The 21430-nt window shown below is 47.3% G+C and overlaps 2 protein-coding genes across 3 annotated transcripts in view; both read left to right on the forward strand.

The window, feature by feature from the left end:
* LOC144811046 (glutathione S-transferase P 1-like) overlaps nucleotides 1-13932 on the forward strand; it is a 125379-nt gene extending 111447 nt beyond the window's left edge. For both annotated transcript variants that reach the window (XM_078673837.1, XM_078673829.1), the window contains one exon: nucleotides 12384-13932. In XM_078673837.1, the coding sequence (XP_078529963.1) occupies nucleotides 12384-12572 (189 nt within the window). In that variant the 3' untranslated portion in view covers nucleotides 12573-13932. The remainder of the gene's footprint in view (nucleotides 1-12383) is intronic.
* A 4421-nt stretch (nucleotides 13933-18353) lies between these two features.
* The window catches only part of LOC144811307 (glutathione S-transferase P 1-like), a 148068-nt gene continuing 144991 nt past the window's right edge, over nucleotides 18354-21430 (forward strand). The window contains exon 1 of the mRNA XM_078673853.1: nucleotides 18354-18473. Coding sequence (XP_078529979.1) covers nucleotide 18473 — 1 coding nt within the window. The 5' untranslated portion in view covers nucleotides 18354-18472. The remainder of the gene's footprint in view (nucleotides 18474-21430) is intronic.

Here is a 21430-nt window from a genome sequence, read left to right on the forward strand (position 1 = left end):
GGAACCTTTAACCTAGTGGTGCGCGCAAACGGGCCATGACGTGTTACCGGGGAGAACTGGGGGCTATGACTTCTGCACTAGAAGAGGAGACTAAAGTCTGCGATGTCAGGACGACATGTACCTATAGCATATCTGGTATCTGGTGTTTGGAGTACATGTTGATAGAATCTAAAAGTTATCAGGGCAAAGGCTACTTGACACTAAGGCTGGTGCATGCAGATATTCTACATGTATTGCGTGTGCTATGAATCTTCTATGAATATTAATACAGTAATTCTCTAGCATGGAGACAGAAAGACTAGACTATAGCTGAAGCTGTTTATGCGGTTCAGTAGCTTAGGAATGTGAAGACGGAGAGCTGAACTGATAACTAGAGGCATAACATATTCTTGGCAGACAGGCAGGCAGAGTCAGGCCGGGCACCGCGCTGCGCGGCAGGAAGTAAGTGAAGGGTCAGGGATGCAGGTGGGGGCTGCATCGCTCCTCGGAGTGGGTTCAGGAGACTGGAGCTTGAATCTGGTGTCCGGGCCCTTTTGAGGCCTAGAAACGGGGACAATGCGGGGAATATAACGTGCATACTGTATAACGTGGGCAACATAGGCCTAATACTCGTTGCTTTCACGAGAACTGGAAACTGGCATACTAGAGTTGGACACAACTATAATTGCGTCTTTAATCGATCATAGGGGGATATATGCATATCGATCATGCACATATATCATAGGATGGGGAACACGTAGGCACACATGACAAGGCAAAATTCAATTTTCCTCATTCCCTCCTTGTGCCCTACGTTTCCATCAGGAAACATCAATATTCATGATACCATCTATCTGTTCATATAACATCATTTGCTCGTCTCGAATTATCTTGGAACAGGACTTAGGACTAGGAATACAAGAGGTAGCACACAAGCCGCAAATCGCAGGGCCACATTGTAAACAGAGACAGCAACTGAATATGATCATTACTGCTATACCTAGGAATGACAATACTTTCCATCCCCAGGCAGATATTATACTCCAGAGCCAACCGGACCATGTCCAGGTGCCTGGATTCTGGTGTAACTGATGGGCAATTTTATGAAGTCTGGTTATAGCTGAATAAACAGACGGTGCGTTATTAGGAATGAAAATGCAGCAACTAGATCCGATGACTCTACAAGCTCCTCCCCTATCGGCCAGTATGACGTCAAGGACGAGACGATTTTGGAGCACAACAAATCTCATAGCAGATTGCTCTTCAGTTAAGTTACCTAGAGCGGAAGTAGTCTCATTCACTACTGCTTCAAGGGTTCTGGTTAGCCTACGTATTAACTTACTATTCTGGACAGGACCTATGAAGAAAAAGAAACCTTTATTGAAGTCTTGATACTGTTCTAAGGCAGTTTCAGTTTGATCGACAATTGGGGACTCAGTCTCCCTTCTATGTCTAACGTGTACTAGATGTGTGTTTCTGTGATAATCAGATGGGGCTAGAAAAACTGGTGGCAGTAGGAAGGCAATGTAACATGTTCCATCCCAATCGAGGGGCAGACGAACATATGCGGTCTGGCCACATACAAAATAAGAATGACGTGAGGCTTTGAAAGTAGATTTCCCACTGTCACTATACTCGACCACAGTAGTACAATCACTATGTCCTACATGTGCGGAACCATTCTTTCTGACACATAATTCGCCTTTAACGGGTAGAACTGAAATAGCAGGCAAATCTGGAGTAGTTTCGGACTGAACATTCAAAACCATGAAATTCGAGGAATAATTACCTAGATCATATACTTCATTTTCTAGATCTAACCCTGTTCTATGGGAAAGACCTTCCTTGTCTGGGAAACATGTTCTATTCAGAAGTTACATATCATTTGAGGATGACGTTAACGTGGACCATGCTCCACACGAACCATTATGTGAAAACGGATAAGGAAAAAGTGGCAGAACTCCCTTCGGTGTCTGGAAAGGGGGGAGTCGACCACACACCCAACAATTAGTGGCATTGCTGGTCTGATGTGAATAGTGTAACATTCGGATAAACGTATTATTTCGCATGGCAAGACGATAGGATAACTCGTGAGGAGGCAGATCACTAAAAGTGTGCTCTACTGTAACATTAGAAAACATATGTACATGTGAATTAATTGGAAAACATAAATGTAAGGCATAACTTATGCAGGTAACCATAAGACTCAGAAATAGCATGAAGAATAAAGTAACAATACATCTACTTCGAAGATTCTTTTGATAACGTATTCTCTTAGAGTTTTGACTAACTCTCTCACTGTGTGGGTCTATCTCATACATGTCAGGAACCTGTCTAACCGTTTCACCCGAGAGGGACTTAGACAATTAAACTGGCTGACTTACTAGACCTTAATTTATCTTTATACTCCTGCTGCGGAGTTTTCTCTAACAGGGGAAGTTTAGATTCAGTGTCTGGGCAGTCCTTGAGAACGGGGCAGTCTTTGAAAACAGTCTTTGGTCGAAGTCCATGGAATCTCTTTACATGACTAGAGTGCAACCACCTCTTCCTGCCTTCAATCTTCACGGCGGTCCTGGTTGTTAGTAATACAAGTCTTGGCTCCTTCCAGCGGGGCTCCAGCGGACTTGAACGATCAAAATTACGAATCAAAACGAGGTCGCCTGGTATGACCTCATGCGGTTTCACTTCGGTGTTGTCTGGAAAAGCAGCGGCAACCTGTGAACGACAAGAGTGTAGTGCAGACATCAAGGAGGCCAGGTAATCTGTCAGCATATTACTGTCAACATCTGTAATTGTACGTGGTCTAGGTGTACCCCACATGTTTGGGGGACGACCGAACACTACCTCGAAAGGGGACAGACCTGAGCGGGAGTGAGCGACCATTCTCATATAGAAAAGGGCGACTGGCAGTGCTACTATCCAATCTACGCCTTTTTCTGCGCATACTTTGGTGAGGCGGATTTTCAGAGTCTGATTATGTCTCTCTACGAGACCGGCTGTTTCAGGATGTCGTACACAATGGAACTTCCACTGGTACCCTAACAGAAGGGATACCTGTTTCATGAGTTCGGATGAAAATGGCTGGCCGTTATCTGAATACACGACCCTAGGTAATCCATAGCGGGGGAAAAACTCACGAACCAACTGCCTGGCAGTGGTCGCAGCTGTGTAATCTGGGACTGGATATGCTTCTGTCCACCTGGACAAAGCGCATACAACTACGAGGACATACTTGAAACCTCGACATCGCTCCATCTGAATATAATCCATCTGGAGGACTTCAAAAGGGTGGTCAGGAGGATGGAATCCACCCTGTTCCACCGGAACACCTTTACCTGGATTGAACTGACAACAGATCATGCAGGTACGCACTTTCTGCTTGGCTGCTGCTCGTAAATGCTTGTTAAACCAGAGGTTCTGAATACTGTCTAACATGGCTTTTTCTCTTAAGTGTGCTGGACTATGTGCGGTGTTAATAATGACTTGAACCATAGAGTCGGGGAGAAACCATGTGGCTATTCCCTTCGTCAACCATCCTTGATCTGTCTGGACCCCTCCTTGTTCAGACCATTTCTTGATTTCCTCTGGGGTAGCATGTGACTGTATGTCTAGTACGTCTTGTGTAGGGTCCTTAACTGTCATACAAGTAGTCTGATCGGGAATGTCTGTCTGTGTCGTGTTAACTGAAATGTCTGGAGTCTGAGCTGTAAGCTTGGCTGTTCGATCTGCTAGATCGTTACCCTGGGAAATGATGTCAGTGACTTTCGTATGTGCCTTGCACTTCATGATAGCGATAGCTGTCGGTAAATGTACTGCATCTAACAGAGCTTGAATGAGGGGGCCATGCTGAATCTTGGTTCCATGAGAAGTCATAAAACCTCTTTCTTGCCAGAGCACTCCAAAGTCGTGTACGACTCCGAATGCATAACGTGAATCTGTGTATATATTTACTTTTAGGTTCTTAGCTCGTATGCAGGCTTGGGTCAGAGCGACGAGCTCTGCTGCTTGAGCAGACAGGGTGTCAATACGATGTGTTTCTATAACTTCAGTTTCAGTAGTCACTGCATACGCAGCTACTAGTTCTCCAGTACTTGTTCTCATACATGAACCATCCACATAAAGTGTCAGGTCGGGATCAGGTAATGCAATGTCTGTCAAGTCTTGTCTTGGCTTTGTCATGGTGTTAACAACTTCCACACAGTCATGTGTGGCAGGATTTGAAGTAACTGAAGGTAACAGTGTAGCGGGATTTAAAATGTTGCAGCGTCTGATTTCTATGTGTGGCTGGAACAGTGTCAGTTCATAACCTGTTAAATGTGCAATTGTCAAGTGCTGAGTCTGTGTTCGGTTTAAAAGAACTTCCACGGAGTGTGGAACTTGTACTGTCAGGGAGTGTCCTAACACTATGGAATCACTTTGTCTGATAGCTAGAGCTGTGGCTGCAACTGACTTGAGGCACGCAGGCAGAGCCTGGGCCACTGGATCTAATGTGCTAGAAAAATAAGCACAGGGCTTGTATTGTCCTGCTTGATCTTGTGTGAGAACAGATAATGCAGTACCATCACGTTCAGTGACAAAAAGTGTAAAAGGCTTACTGTAGTTTGGGTTTGCTAGAACAGGTGCTTGGCATAAAGCTTTCTTTAACTCATTGAAAACAAGTGTGTGTTCTTGGGTCCAAGGGAGGACAGTCGATACGGCTGCCTCCTGTGTCGTTAACTGTATCAGTGGCTTGGCTAGATATGCATACTGAGGAATCCATTGTCTGCAGTAAGAAGTGAGGCAGATAAAAGCTCGTACCTCCTTCTGAGTCTTGGGCTGTGGAAGACGTGCTATTAACTGGATACGGTCAGGTGTCAACTGCCTACCCCTCTTGGACAGTAAGTGTCCTAGGTAGACCACTTGCTGGACACAGAATTGCAATTTAGAAGGGGACACCTTGTGCCCCATCTCGGCCAGGAAATACAAAACTGTAAGTGACGCACGTTCGCAGTCACGTTCAGAACGGGCTGTGATCAGTAGATCATCGACATACTGGAGCAGAGCAGTGTCAGTTGGCATGCGAATATTGTCTAGTTGTCTTTTAAGTGCTTGACTGTAAATGCTAGGACTTTCTGTGAAACCTTGAGGAGCTCGTGTGAATTTATAGCTCCTTCCATTTAAACAGAATCCGAAAAGGAATTGGCTGTCTGGATGAATGGGGACACTAAAGAATGCGTTCTTGAGATCGATAACAGTGAAGAACGTAGCTTCAGAATCAATAGCAGTTAATAGGGAAGAAATATCTGGAACCACTGGGTACTGGGGTATGATACATTTATTAAGTTCTCGAAGGTCAATCAATAATCGATAAACTGGAGGTGCATTTGGATCAGTACGTTTCAGTATCGGAATGATAGGAGAATTACATACATTGGAGTCAGTTTCTACAACTACTCCTTGAGCAATAAGCTCGTCAATAATTTTGGATAAGGCTGCTACAGCCTCAGGTGGCAATTTGTACTGTCGGATTCGTGGTAATACAACACCTTTCTTCAGAGTGACACGATGGGGTGTGATGTGCATACAACCTACATCAGTTGGACCTTGCGCCCATAAATGCTGTGGTACATTCATTAATCTTGGATCAAAATCACGTAATACATAATGACCTTTAAAATCTCGCAGAAACAGTCGCACCCCTTCTGGGGAGCGGCATATAACTGCTCCTAATTCTTTCAGGGTTTTAATACCTAGTAAATTTTCTGGACACGATTTCGTGAGTAACAAGTCTGTAGTTCGGGACAATGGACCAACTTCTAGAGTAACTGGTTTCGATATTTCATTAACAATAGGCTTTCCTGAAAATCCAAGGGAAACATTTCTAGAGCCTGAGAGTGGAGCCCCTGGAACCTCGTCATGACTGATGGTAGTCCTACTTGCCCCTGTATCAATCAGAAACTTTCTGTCTTTCCCTAACACTTGACTATGCACATAGGGACCCTCTTGATCTACAGGAATCTCGATGAGAGGCAAGCCAACCTCCCTCTCTAGGCTGTTTCATGAATACGGCTGATAATCTGGATACTCTGACTGTGCGTACTGGTACATCTGCTGTGTAACGTGTTGTGTTGCAGCTATAGGCTGCGGTACTGTAACTGTCTGTTGTGCGTTCTGCGGTGGCTGGGAAGTCTGTGAAACTTGTTCTTGTCTAGGCGGACGTGGTCTCTCTTTCGTTTTACCAGTAGCTATGTTGTGTTTTAGAACTGCACATTCGTTTATATAATGACCTGGCTGTTTACAGTAATTGCAAGTCCCTTTAACGGGAGCTGCAGGGTGACTAGCTTGATTCGTACCCCTCTTCTGACTGTCTTGTGGAACAGACTGTGCAACTAGTACTTTCATTTTCGTGTCTTTCATACGTCTCCTTTCATGTTCCTGCTCCTCCCTAATTCTGTTCTGGTGATACTGGAGCATCTGGAGCATTTGTGACGGAGTATTAGCTTGCCAGGTACTTTCGACTTTCAGTACTCGATTTTTAACTTGTGGTAAAGAATTCTCGACTAGTTTGGTAACAAAAAGATGTGGATACGATTCACTACTTGTTTTCAGACCACTATTAATAATGAAACATTTCTCAAATCTAGAATAAAAATCACTAGTGTCTTCGTCCTGTTTCTGTTTACAGGCTGAGATGGCATCCCAGTCTTCCTTTTTCGTGGCTAGTAATCTTGGCAAAACTTGTATCAGTAACTCGGGCAATGCTTTAGCTTTATCCCCAAGACCGGTACCTGGAACTCGTGTATTATCTTCAGTCTCTAATGCGGTCCAATCTATCTTTTTCTCTCCCACCTCCCATTCTTTTTCTTTGAGTTTTTCGTATATGCCCGCAGGCAACAGGACTTTTAACATTTTAATGATATCAGGATACGTGTATTCTCCCATACGGAGCATGTCCTTTAATTCACGGTGGAACCCTGCTGGATCTTTATCGTGACAAGGTATTAACTTTTTCATTTCCAGAAGTTCTATTTTCGTGATAGGGGTGTAAACAAATACTCGTTCTAGACCACCCCCCTCTCCCTTAACTGGATGTACTTCTCTTAACGGATTCTGTCTGTCGATATAGAATGATTTTCTTACTGGAGGTGGGACAGGAACAAAATGCGGATTCAGGAACGTTCTGTATTTGTGGCGCTGTTCTAAAATGACACTAATTAAATCGGTACCTAGACCTTTCCATCTGTTTAAGAGTAACTCGTTCAGTACATCATGTAAAGGACCTGGATCAGAATGCTGATCCTCATACAGTGTAATGAGGTGCTGGATCATATACGCACCCACCAGACGCTGCTCGGCTGGGGGCAGTTTCAGAAACGTTTGGGCCACTATTTCATCTGGAAACGTGGTAGAATCACTAGTCCAACGGACTGCTGATCGGGCTAGTTCTTGTTCATGCATTGTACTAAGCTCACTATAACCTATTCGTGATTTCAGAATTTTATCGGTGGCCTGGAATACTTGTTCAAGAGAACACTGTTCTGGTACTGGAGGAGGAAAAACTTTCTTGTAATCTAGACGTGAATGTCGGTCGGAAAGTCTAGTTCTACCTACATACGCTATTCTGGAGGGATTCTCGCTGTCTACCTCTTCACTAGAAGAGTCATTCTCTTTCTCGGTTGCTCTTTTTGCTTCCTCTTTCTGGTGTATACTTATAATTTCTTTACGAATTTTCTTGTACATACTTTCTACACTACCTTGTGTCTTGTGTTTTCCCTCGGCTATATTGTCACTCCACCTAGTCAGGCCTTTCATCTCGTCTTGGTCTTTGTCTGGATAATCTTGTTCTCTTATTAAACAGTTAATCAAGAACTGTAAAATCATATGTTGAATCTCGGCTTTCCTTTTTGCCATAGCTTCGTGAATACTTCCGGGATTTTCTCCTGTACGGACAAAACGATATATTCTGTCTAGATGTTCCTTCATGTCGGGCAGGGTGACCAAAAAGTTGGCAACCCGTCTTAAACGTACTGAATATAATACCATGTGATCTTCGCCTGGAACTGGATCATATATACAGTCGGTAAGAAGTCTCTTGAGGTCTGCGTATGTAGCCACTTTTGGCGTACGCTGTAACGCTGCGTCTCGCGGCGTCAGTCGTCTTACTTGAGGCGGGGTGATAGGAGCACCTCCTTCCGCACCTCCTGAACTGGAATCGTCAGTTAATACTGTACGTGCTGGCAAAGTGACTGGAAAAACAGGTACACCTAATGTGGGCTGGTCCGGGGGCACTGGCACATTAACTTGACCCCCGGGACCAGTGGCTGGAGGAACAGGAATTACATTATTGACAGGGTGCTGCGGGTGAGCAGGCGGAATAGGATTTGCATATTCTGGGACTGTATCGTCCAAATAGGACAAAAGAAAAATTTCAGCTGCGGTCGGTTTATGACGTAGCTTAATCGGGACCAATGGTGGCGGTAAATTACAGGGTGCTTCCGGGGTTGGTCTCGGCAAGCCCTCGGCAAGAAGAGGATACATACCTTTAATAAGGGCATTTCTCTGTCTGTCTGACTGTTCTGCTCTAACTCGTTCACCTTCTTCAATTAATTCCCTTTCTTGGGCTTTTTCTGCGGATTCCCTACTTAACTCTGCTTTTCTGAATTATTTTTCGGTTCTTTTATGAGATTCTTTACGCCATAACTCGATGGCATCTTTCTGAGATTGTCTGGCTTTCTTTTTCCATAATGCTTCTTCTACTCGCATGATGCACTCGGCATCCCATGTACCTGATACAGGCCATCTATATTTCTCTTCGAGATCCCTCGTGTAATCCACCCATAAGTCTAGATATAATATGGCATCTAAGCCATGCTTGTGATACATAAAATGTCCAGGACTGTCCCTAGGAGGGACAGGAACTGATTCTTCGAGTAACCCTTTTCTGGTCTTTATCTGACGTAATTTCGAAAACAGAGGCATGGCTGAGTTATACTTGCGAACACAATACACAATAATCACAGTAATGAAATGGCAAACAAATCACTCATACCACGACATAGAAATACATTAATAACAGTTCGAACAGAATACTACCTAATACACTGAAAACATAATACTTGAATTTCTCGAGAACGGACTTACTAGAATTACTGGATGCACTGCTAAAACAGTACAGAACATACCGGTCTCATAAAGAGACACGTCATACCGTATCCACCTAGGTGAATACTTCGGACTGGATCTGTGTACCCACACCCATCGGACCAGGAACAAACGAATGAACCTGTCTAGATACTTCCCCCGCAACGGTACTCACCGGGAAGCAGAAACTGAAGGCCTCGGACTGGACTGGACTGCTACGACGTCGGACTACGAACTTCGGACTTCAGAAACAGGTGGGCCTCCGGATACCTCGGACCTTGCTCTCTCGGCTTGGGCTCTGGTCGGGACGAACCGCATTCCACACCGCCTCGTCTGGATGCCGGACCGCAGTCTCCGTCTCCTCCGTGGGCCTGAGGGAGACTTGAAGCAGAAATATCTGCACGTGCACGGTAGAGTTCCGTCACGGCTGTAGAAGGGTCAGGGGGCCTGCGTTACATCGCCGGCGCGTGGGGAAGGGGCTCGTCCCTATTCGGGCGCCATTATGTGGTAAATAAATAATTAATTACCGGTACTATTTTTGAATACATTCATAAAACAGATAGCTCAATAAATAAGAGGCAAGATCCGATGTATCTGAGTCGAACGGGCTTTATTCAGGCATAAGGGAAGGGACAGGATCAGAACAGCCTGAAATAGAATGGCAAGGAAGGCAGCTGCAACGTTTCATCAACAGTACAAGGTATATATAGTAAAACATCACAATTACATTACATACAGTAGGCGTAACAAGTGACAAGCGTAAGATAAGAACACATGGGCGTGAAAAGAAGGCGTGCACAGGGCGTGCACGTAGACATGTGATGAGAACGTCACAGAAGTGTCATAAAGTGGGTGGATACATAGAGGGGGCTACCTGAGCAGCTGGAACCTTTAACCTAGTGGTGCGCGCAAACGGGCCATGACGTGTTACCGGGGAGAACTGGGGGCTATGACTTCTGCACTAGAAGAGGAGACTAAAGTCTGCGATGTCAGGACGACATGTACCTATAGCATATCTGGTATCTGGTGTTTGGAGTACATGTTGATAGAATCTAAAAGTTATCAGGGCAAAGGCTACTTGACACTAAGGCTGGTGCATGCAGATATTCTACATGTATTGCGTGTGCTATGAATCTTCTATGAATATTAATACAGTAATTCTCTAGCATGGAGACAGAAAGACTAGACTATAGCTGAAGCTGTTTATGCGGTTCAGTAGCTTAGGAATGTGAAGACGGAGAGCTGAACTGATAACTAGAGGCATGACATATTCTTGGCAGACAGGCAGGCAGAGTCAGGCCGGGCACCGCGCTGCGCGGCAGGAAGTAAGTGAAGGGTCAGGGATGCAGGTGGGGGCTGCATCGCTCCTCGGAGTGGGTTCAGGAGACTGGAGCTTGAATCTGGTGTCCGGGCCCTTTTGAGGCCTAGAAACGGGGACAATGCGGGGAATATAACGTGCATACTGTATAACGTGGGCAACATAGGCCTAATACTCGTTGCTTTCAAGAGAACTGGAAACTGGCATACTAGAGTTGGACACAACTATAATTGCGTCTTTAATCGATCATAGGGGGATATATGCATATCGATCATGCACATATATCATAGGATGGGGAACACGTAGGCACACATGACAAGGCAAAATTCAATTTTCCTCACTGTGTCACTTAATCAGCACTCCCAGCCCTGGACAGCAGGCATCACTCAGTCCCGTCTCACTTCAGCAGCACTCCCAGCCTTGAGCAGCAGGTGTCACTCAGTCCTGTGTCGCTTTAGCAGCACATCCAGCCCTGGCCAGCAGGCGTCACTCAGTCCTGTGTCGCTTTAGCAGCACTCCCATCCCTGGCCAGCAGGTGTCACTCAGTCCTGTGTCTCTTCAGCAGCACTCCCATCCCTGGCCAGCAGGCATCACTTCGTCCTGTGTCTCTTCAGCAGCACTCCCAGCCCTGGCCAGCAGGTGTCACTCAGTCCCGTCTCACTTCAGCAGCACTCTCAGCATTGGCCAGTAGGTGTCACTCAGTCCCGTGTCACTTCATCAGCACTCCCAGCCCTGGCCAGCAGGTATCACTCAGTCCTTTCTCACTTCAGCAGCACTCCCAGCCTTGGCCAGCAGGTGTCACTCAGTCCTGTGTTGCTTTAGCAGCACATCCAGCCCTCGACAACAGTCGTCCCTCAGTCCTATGTATCTTCAGCAGCACTCCAAGCCCTGGCCAGCAGGCGTCACTCAGTCCCATCTCACTTCATCTGCACTCCCAGCCCTGGCCAGCAGGTGTCACTCAGTCCCGTCTCACTTAAGCAGCACTTCCAGCCCTGGCCAGCAGGTGTCACTCAGTCCCGTCTCACTTAAGCAGCACTTCCAGCCCTGGCCAGCAGGTGTCACTCAGTCCCGTCTCACTTCAGCAGCACTCCCAGCCTTGGCCAGCAGGTGTCACTCACTCCTGTGTCTCTTCAGCAGCACTCCCAGCCTTGGCCAGCAGGTGTCACTCAGTCCTGTGTCACTTCATCAGCACTCCCAGCCCTGGCCAGCAGGTGTCACTCAGTCCTGTGTCACTTCAGCAGCACTCCCAGCCTTGGCCAGCAGGTGTCACTCAGTCCTGTGTCACTTTAGCAGCACTCCCATCCCTGGCCAGCAGGTGTCACTCAGTCCTGTGTCACTTTAGCAGCACCTCCAGCCCAGGCAAACAGTCGACACTCAGTCCTATGTATCTTCAGCAGCCCTCCCAGCCCTGGCCAGCCGGTGTCACTCAGTCCCGTCTCATTTCAGCAGCACTCTCAGCCTTGGCCAGCCGGTGTTACTTAGTCCCGTCTCACTTCAGCAGCACTCCCAGCCCTGGCCACCAGGTGTCACTCAGTCCCGTCTCATTTCAGCAGCACTCTCAGCCTTGGCCAGCCGGTGTCACTCAGTCCCGTCTCACTTCAGCAGCACTCCCAGCCTTGGCCAGCAGGTGTCACTCAGTCCTGCGTCACTTCAGCAGCACTCCCAGCCCTGTCCAGTAGATGTCCCTGTAAGAGGATAACTTGACTCCTTCTACGTAGTCCCAGCCTTGCCCACATAAAGTACATATTGAACCCACAAAGCTCACGATATGAATTTACTACACAAGTAAGCATCCCGCAGCTCTTTAAAGATGGTGTCCTCATGACGGTGCCCTACCCATATTGCACATTATTTTATTAGCGGGGAAGTTCAGTGCAGTGGGATATCTCCATGCAGGGGGAGGTTCTGGCTTGCGGAAGATTACACTGGACTGTGGCTAATAAATGTGCTCTTCTTTCTGACACAGATCTCCTATGTTGACTACTGTCTGCTGGACATCCTGCAGACCCACCTCGTACTCGCTCCCGACTGCCTCAAGGACTTCCCTCTGCTTGCAGCCTATGTGGACAGAATTGCCTCCCGCCCCAAGCTGAAGGTGTATCTTGAATCCAAAGCACGTAAGAATAGGCCGATCAATTCCAATGGTAAGCAGTGACCGCCAACAGGCGCATGGTGTGGCCTTCAATTCCACAAACAGGCCTTGACCCCCAAATGATTCAGACGTCAATTTCAACAACAACAACCAGTGACCACCCAAAACCAAATGATTCTGTCATAAGTTTCAAAAACAACAACGAAGAACCATCAAAAAACAAATGATTCCGTCATCAGTTTTAACAACAACAACGAAGGACCACCAAAAACCAAATGATTTAGTCATCAATTTTAACGACAATCACAACAACAACCAGTGACCACCCAAAGCCAAATGATTCAGTCATAAATTTCAAAAACAACAACCAAGAACCATCAAAAAACAAATGATTCCATCATCAGTTTTAACAACAGCGAAGGACCACCAAAAACAAATGATTCCGTCATCAGTTTTAACAACAGCAACGAAGGCCCACCAAAAACCAAATGATTCAGTCATCAATTTCAAAAACAACAACCAATAACCATCAAAAACCAAATGGTTCCGTCATCAGTTTTAACAACAACAACGAAGGACCACCAAAAACCAAATGATTCCGTCATCAGTTTTAACAACAACGATGGACCACCAAAAACCAAATGATTTAGTCATCAATTTCAACGACAATCACAACGACAATCAGTGATCCCCAAAAACCAAATGATTCAGTCATCAATTTCTAAACAACAACCAATACCCATCAAAAACCAAATTATTCCGTCATCAGTTTTAACAACAACAACGAAGGACCACCAAAAACCAAATAATTCCGTCATCAGTTTTAACAACAACAACGAAGGACCACCAAAAACCAAATGATTCAGTCATCAATGTCATTTACAACAAGCAATGACCATTGAAAACCAAATGATTCAGTCTCAATTTCAAAACAACAACCAATACCCACCAAAAACCAAATGATTCCGTCATCAGTTTTAACAACAACAACGAAGGACCACCAAAAACCAAATGATTCCGTCATCAGTTTTAACAACAACAACGAAGGACCACCAAAAACCAAATGATTCCGTCATCAGTTTTAACAACAACGATGGACCACCAAAAACCAAATGATTCAGCCATCATTTGAACAACAACAACCAGTGACTGCCAAAAACTATAGAACTTGATCCTAAATTCGAAAAGTAACCAGTAAGTGCCCAAAACCCCAGGATGCGACCATCAATTCCAATGGCAAGCAGTGACTGCCAAGAAATTTAGGACATGACCTACAATTCCAGAAACAAGCAGAGACCGCCTAAACCCATAGGATGAGACCACTAGCAACCAGCATAAAGCATGTGACCCTCCAGAGGCGGACAACAAAGCATGTTTTACTTCTATGTCTGTTTCAAATTAAAATTGTGGTTGTTCTTTTGTCTGCTTTAGTTTGGAAAGTGTTTGTATTAAGCAGTGCTAGTTGTTTGGCTATCACTCAAGTCTTAGACCCGGTGGTGAATTAAAATGAACATTAAAAATGGGCCCTATATTCATGTCCTTAACTTCACCTACAAAAACCTTGATCCAGTGTCTGCACCGTGAATGAAAGTTCTGAAAAGCAGGTGATGAGACGGGCCAACTCTGCATTTTTGCCCTCACCATGGAGAGGTGTGGAGCAGCGGCCAGTGCAGCGGCCCGGGCACCTGACTTCGGAGCATAGGGTTCACGGTTCTATCTCCGGCTCTGGCAGCAGCTCAGCTCAGCACCATGTGACTCTGGGCAAAAGCTCACTTAATTTCCACGACGGCCCCCAGCGCCTTGCGACTCGTAAGGGTGAGTAGTTCGCGCTTTACAAATACGGATTTACATTTTTTTTTTATTTTTTACCCTCAGAGTGAAAAATCAAATCTTAACTCTGGGGCAGAGCCACCCTTCACTACCTTCAAAGAGACTTGTTAGAGTTCTTTCACAGTCTCATCATGTCAGAACTGGAGCATTTTCAATATTTTTTACAAGGAAGCCATAGACGTTGCTTAATCATCTTATGCAACTAATAACCACGGACAAAGGCAATAGTCCTAGCTTGTTGTAGGTGCCATTTTACGTGCTGCGATATTTATCTGGAGGCAACGACAGAGGCAGCAAAATACCAGTCGGGCGGCGGACTGTGCTAAGTATAGATTTATATAGATTACATGTTTTTAAGCCACACCCTTAACCCCTCCCACGCTTACGACGGAACCGCTCCGTCATGGCCCTCGGGTGAGCTGTGCTGGTGACGGAGCGGTTTTGTCATGGCCCGCTCGCCGCACCTGCATGGCGCTGATTTCGCGCCTGCGCTGACGTTCTAAAGAACGGGCAGGGCCATGACGGAACCACTCCGTCACAAGCACAGCCCACCCGAGGGCCATGACTGAGCGGATCCGTCATAAGCATCAGAGCGCCGCGCGGCCACCCCTCCCCCTTAGCGCTGCGGCGGAATTGCCACCGCAGCAAAAGGGTTAATTACATCAGCCATGCCCCTTTGAAAGATCCCCTGTCCCCCCAACTCCCCCCAGTGTTTTCATCCCACTTAAAGCCCTGCTGTCAGGTCAGTATGTGGGTTGTTTTTGTGGCTAGTTGTTGACCTGCTGTATGGTCCGGTGAGCCGGTTTTTACTGTTGATTTTTATGATATTAAAGCAAACGTTGCCTGCACCAAACTCAAATCAGTGCCATCCTTCCATACCTTAAAAAACTTACACAGCAGGTCTTTACAAGTTTAAAACTGCCCTAGTTTGCAAACATTTGACACTTTTCTAGCTAACTAACTCACTAACTAATGGGGGCCCCTTTTATTTTGGTACTGGGCCTATTTTCTTTCCCATCTGATGCTGCATATTTGGCAAGGCCACTGGAGCTATGCGATTATGCGTCAATTTCTGCAGAATTATGCATTTGACGCGTTTGCCACATAGTCCATCATCTGCTGCATAATCTACAGGTTTTAACAACAAAATTGCTTTCAATCTCAACTAAAAATGCAGCGACACGTCCTGCGCATGTGGGAAGGCCCTTTTCAAAAGCAGGAATAGTCAACTTTCTGTTTCCCACTGCTAAACTTGGGGGTTACGTTGGTACTAACCAACAAAATTGAACACAAAAGAAAATTTCTAGAAGAAAAAATAAACCGCTCCCAAGGGCCATCTAGGGAAATATTCGAGACAGTGAGATCTTTTACGGATCCCCTAGCCCTAAAACGACCCCCGGTGGTATCACAGACTCTCTGTGACAATCTCTCCATTTTCTTCGAGAATAAAATAGCCACCATCTATGACTCCTTCCCCAGCAATACTCAGGCAATAAAAAGTTCCTCTCCTTCCCCTCTCACGGGTCCAGAGTCTCTGTTTTCTGACTTCGCAGAGATCACTTTGGAACAATCTCTTGGGGAACTTTTTAAAACCAAATCTGGCTCCCCACTAGACCCCTGGCCCGCTAAACAGTATAAGTCTTTAGCCCCCATTCTCAACCCTTACCTGAACAAGATCTGGAATGATTCCTTTAAATTGGGACTCTTCCCTGACACCTGGAAACAAGCACGACTAGTTCCTATAATTAAGAAGACCAACGCTGACCCCAGTGAGCCCGCTAATTACAGACCCATCTCGCTGCTACCTGCTCCTGCTAAAGTACTCGAAAGACTCGCTCAACAACAATTAGCGAGCTTTCTTGAAACATCAGGTGCGTTCCATGACTCTCAGCACGGCTTTAGGCCAGGATATAGCACTGAGTCGGCACTCATCAAGATGTCAGACGCTGTAAGATGGAGATTGGACGAGGGATCAAGAGCGGTGTTGGTGCTGTTGGACTTGTCAGCAGCATTCGACACCGTTTCCCACCCCCTCCTCCTTGAACGCCTGCATTCGAAGGGCATTCAGGGTACAGCGTTAGGATGGATATCATCTTTTCTGTCCAACCGTACCCAGGCGGTGTTCACCCCCCCTTTTACTTCAGAAAGTCGCCCGCTTCGGTGCGGAGTCCCTCAGGGCTCCTCGCTGAGTCCGCTCTTATTTAATGTATATTTTTCTCCTCTTTTTGATATCATTGCTCAAACTGATATAAAAGTCACTTCCTATGCTGATGATATCCAGCTTTTGTTTTCATTTAATAGCATCACCCCCACTACTTTCGATCCCTTAAAAAACTGCCTACGAACAATTGCCCAGTGGATGGATAGTAATTTCCTAACGTTGAATGCAGGAAAAAACGGAGGTCCTTTTTCTCCACCTGCCAACTCCCCTCGATCCTAACATCTGGTGGCCTCTTGATTTAATCGCCCCTCCTCTCCCAAAAGACTCTGTGAAAAATCTAGGAGTTAGATGGGACTCCAACCTCACATTTTACCATCAAGTTCACACAGTCTCCGCTGCGTGTCTAGCTAAGATGTGAATGATAAAAAAGTTCATTCCTTTTCTGCCCAGTAACACTAGGAAGATCGTGGTACAGGCGCTAATCACTTCACACCTGGACTACGCCAATGGCCTGTATACTGGGCTGTCTGTGGGGCTCTGTCATCGCCTCCAGATGGTTCAGAATGCCGCGGTGCGACTGGTTGGCGGTATCCCCCTACGTGAGCACATAGCTCCTCACCGTCGTGAACTCTATTGGCTACCGGTGCACAGAAGGGCAGAATTCAAAGCTCTGGTCCTGGCCCATCGAGCCTTGCGAGGCAAGGGCTCTGCCTACCTTGCCACGTGCCTGATTCCTTATAACAACTCCAGGACCCTACGCTCCTCTTCAAAAAACCTCCTTACTGTCCCCAGATTTAGGAAAACCCGTTCCGGTGGAAAATCTTTCCCAGTATTGACGGCGGCTCTCTGGAATAAACTACCTAATGCCATCCGGTTGATCAAGGAAGAACAACCTTTCCGGAGAGCCCTAAAAACTTTCTTGTTCTGTTGATTGTCACTCCTTTAACAACCTTCACATGCAGCATGAAGTTACACAGAAGTGCCAAAACACCCCGTTGGGGTAGCTGTGCGCGATACCAAAATACACTAAATAAATAAATAAATAAATACTAATGGGGTGCAACCAGTGCCCAAACAGTGTTACCAAGTTTAAAAGTGGCAAAACATGAAGTAATACTATTTCAAAATGTGCTGAATTATGCCACATAATTTGCCTTTTCTTGCCACATAATTTGCCTTTTCTTGCCACATAATTTGCCTTTTCCTGCCACATTCCCCCAGTGTGCTAGCCATTTCCGTCATGTGTGTTTCTGTGTTTCATCTCACAGCATATCACTCTGGGATGATGCGCCCTCTGCACTGAGCCCCCTCCAGGTGTTTATACCCGGCCACGGTTGAGCACCTTGGAGTTGAGGCTGCAGGCAGTACAGCTTTCACACTGTGCCTGTCTGAGGCTCAAAAAGGTGTTCAGATGACATGACCATTCAAAATATGGCCTCTCTGCAGAGCTCAAAGAGCAGTAGTGGGAGGGGGAAGTGAGAGGTGCAAGGAGGCATGGGGAGAAAAAGAAATAAGAATCGAGAGAGTGGGGGGGGGGGCAAGAGTGTCTGAAGCCAAGAAGTATGTAGAGGGATTAACTGAACCCCGCTCTTAAAGGGGCCGCGTCCCGGTAAATGTTCTGAAGGCAGGGCGCCTGGAAGCCGCCTCGTCGGCGCTGCTGCTGCACCCGGTCTTTAATGGTCAGCTGTGGGTATTCTTGGCGCTGCCTGCGGCGCTGCTTCATACAACCTGTGATCTTGGGCAGGAACTTGCTTAACTGCCTCAGACCCTCCCTCTGGTCACTCCCCCTCTCCTCCATCGTCTCATCGTGACTCAGCAGCGAAGATCAGATAAAAGGAGGAGCAGACGGGCATCAGATGAGTGTGCACCCGGAAACCAGCAGCAGAGACAGACAGACACCAGCAGAGACAGACAGATACCAGCAGAGGAGGCAGCCAGCAGCTCTGAGGCCACACGACAGGAGAAAGCAATCAGTGAGTTTGTCTTCAGGTTTTGTTTTTTTGCATCTTTCTATAGCGCCAACTCGACCCGAAGGTATCTGAGCGCTTTACATGAGCACCGGTGACTGACACATTCAGGCTCAGGGAGAGGAAGTGACTTCCCCAGAATCACAGGGTGTGTGAAGCAGCAGGGCTGTCCTGTGCACACACACGGAGCTGCGAATACCTACACTCATGCAAGAGAGCTTACATGCACACATGCAGCAGGGTTAACATGTGCACACACAAGGCAGGGTTAACATGTGCACATACAAGGCAGGGTTAACATGTGCACACACAAGGCAGGGTTAACATGTGCACACACAAGGCAGGGTTAACATGTGCACACACAAGGCAGGGTTAACATGTGCACACACAAGGCAGGGTTAACATGTGCACACCCGCAGCAGGGTTAACATGTGCACACCCGCAGCAGGGTTAACATGTGAACACCCGCAGCAGGGTTAACATGTGCACACACGCAGCAGGGTTAACATGTGCACACCCGCAGCAGGGTTAATATGTGCACACCCGCAGCAGGGTTAACATGTGCACACCCGCCGCAGTGTTAACATGTGCACACCCGCAGGGTTAACATGTGCACACCCGCAGCAGGGTTAACATGTGCACACCCGCAGCAGGGTTAACATGTGCACACCCGCAGCAGGGTTAACATGTGCACACCTCCAGTAGGGTTAACCTGTGCACACCCACAGCAGAGTTAACCTGTGCACACACAAGGCAGGGTTAACATGTGCACACCTCCAGTAGGGTTAACATGTGCACACCTCCAGTAGGGTTAACATGTGCACACCCACAGAAGGGTTAACATGTGCACACCCGCAGCAGGGTTAACATGTGCACACCCGCAGCAGGGTTAACATATGCACACCTCCAGTAGGGTTAACCTGTGCACACCCACAGCAGAGTTAACCTGTGCACACCCACAGCAGAGTTAACCTGTGAACACACGCAGCAAGGTTAACCTGTGCACACACGCAGCAGGGTTAACATGTGCACACCCGCAACAGGGTTAACATGTGCACACCTCCAGTAGGGTTAACCTGTGCACACCCACAGCAGAGTTAACCTGTGCACACACGCAGCAGGGTTAACCAGTGCACACACGCAGCAGGGTTAACATGTGCACACCCGCAGCAGGGTTAACATGTTCACACCCGCAGCAGGGTTAACATGTGCACACCCGCAGCAGGGTTAACATGTGCACACCTCCAGTAGGGTTAACATGTTCACACCCGCAGCAGGGTTAACATGTGCACCCCCGCAGCAGGGTTAACATGTGCACACCTCCAGTAGGGTTAACATGTTCACACCCGCAGCAGGGTTAACATGTGCACACACGCAGCAGGGTTAACATGTGCACACACAAGGCAGGGTTAACATGTGCACACACAAGGCAGGGTTAACATGTGCACACACAAGGCAGGGTTAACATGTGCACACCTCCAGTAGGGTTAACATGTTCACACCCGCAGCAGGGCTACCATGTTCACACCCGCAGCAGGGTTAACATGTGCACACACGCAGCAGGGTTAACATGTGCACACCTCCAGTAGGGTTAACATGTTCAAACCCGCAGCAGGGTTAACATGTGCACACCCGCAGCAGGGTTAACATGTGTACACACGCAGCAGGGTTAACATGTGCACACACACGCAGCAGGGTTAACATGTGCACACACGCAGCAGGGTTAACATGCACACACGCAGCAGGGTTAACATGTGCACACCCACAGCAGGGTTAACATGTTCACACCCGCAGCAGGGCTAACATGTTCACACCCGCAGCAGGGTTAACATGTGCACACACGCAGCAGGTTTAACATGCACACACACGCAGCAGGGTTAACATACACACTCGCAGCAGGGTTAACATGTGCACACCCGCAGCAGGATTAACATGTGCACACCTGTAGCAGGGTTAACATGTGCACACTCGCATCAGGGCTAACGTGTGCACACCCGCAGCAGGGTTAACATGTTCACACCCGCAGCAGGGTTAACATGTGCACACACGAAGCAGGGTTAACATGCGCACACACGCAGCAGGGTTAACATACACACTCGAAGCAGGGTTAACATACACACCCGCAGCAGGGTTAACATGTGCACACCTGTAGCAGGGTTAACATGTGCACACTCGCATCAGGGCTAACATGTGCACACCCGCAGCAGGGTTAACATGTTCACACCCGCAGCAGGGTTAACATGTGCACACACGAAGCAGGGTTAACATGCGCACACACGCAGCAGGGTTAACATACACACTCGCAGCAGGGTTAACATGTGCACACTCGCAGCAGGGTTAACATGTGCACACCCGCAGCAGGGTTAACATGTGCACACACGCAGCAGGGTTAACATGTGCACACCCACAGCAGGGTTAACATGTGCACACCCGCAGCAGGGTTAACATCTGCTACCCGCAGCAGGGTTAACATGTGCAACATGTGCACACCGGCAGCAGGGTTCACATGCACACACCCACAGCAGGGTTAACATGCACACACACGCAGCAGGGTTAACATGCACACACACGCAGCAGGGTTAACATGTGCACACATGGAGCAGGGTTAACATGTGCACACATGGAGCAGGGTTAACATGTGCACACATGGAGCAGGGTTAACATGTACACACGCAGCAGACTTCACATGTGCACACACGCAGCATGGTTAACAAGTGCACACATGGAGCAGGGTTAACATGTGCACACATGGAGCAGGGTTAACATGTGCACACATGGAGCAGGGTTAACAGGTGCACACACACAGCAGGGTTAACATGTGCACACACACAGCAGGGTTAACATGTGCACACATGGAGCAGGGTTAACATATGCACACATGGAGCAGGGTTAACATGTGCACACGCAGCAGACTTCACATGTGCACACACTCAGCAAGGTTAACAAGTGCACACGTGGAGCAG

This window comes from Lissotriton helveticus, chromosome 1_1 (genome assembly GCF_964261635.1).
Source record: "Lissotriton helveticus chromosome 1_1, aLisHel1.1, whole genome shotgun sequence".
NCBI classification, from domain to species: Eukaryota; Metazoa; Chordata; class Amphibia; order Caudata; family Salamandridae; genus Lissotriton; species Lissotriton helveticus.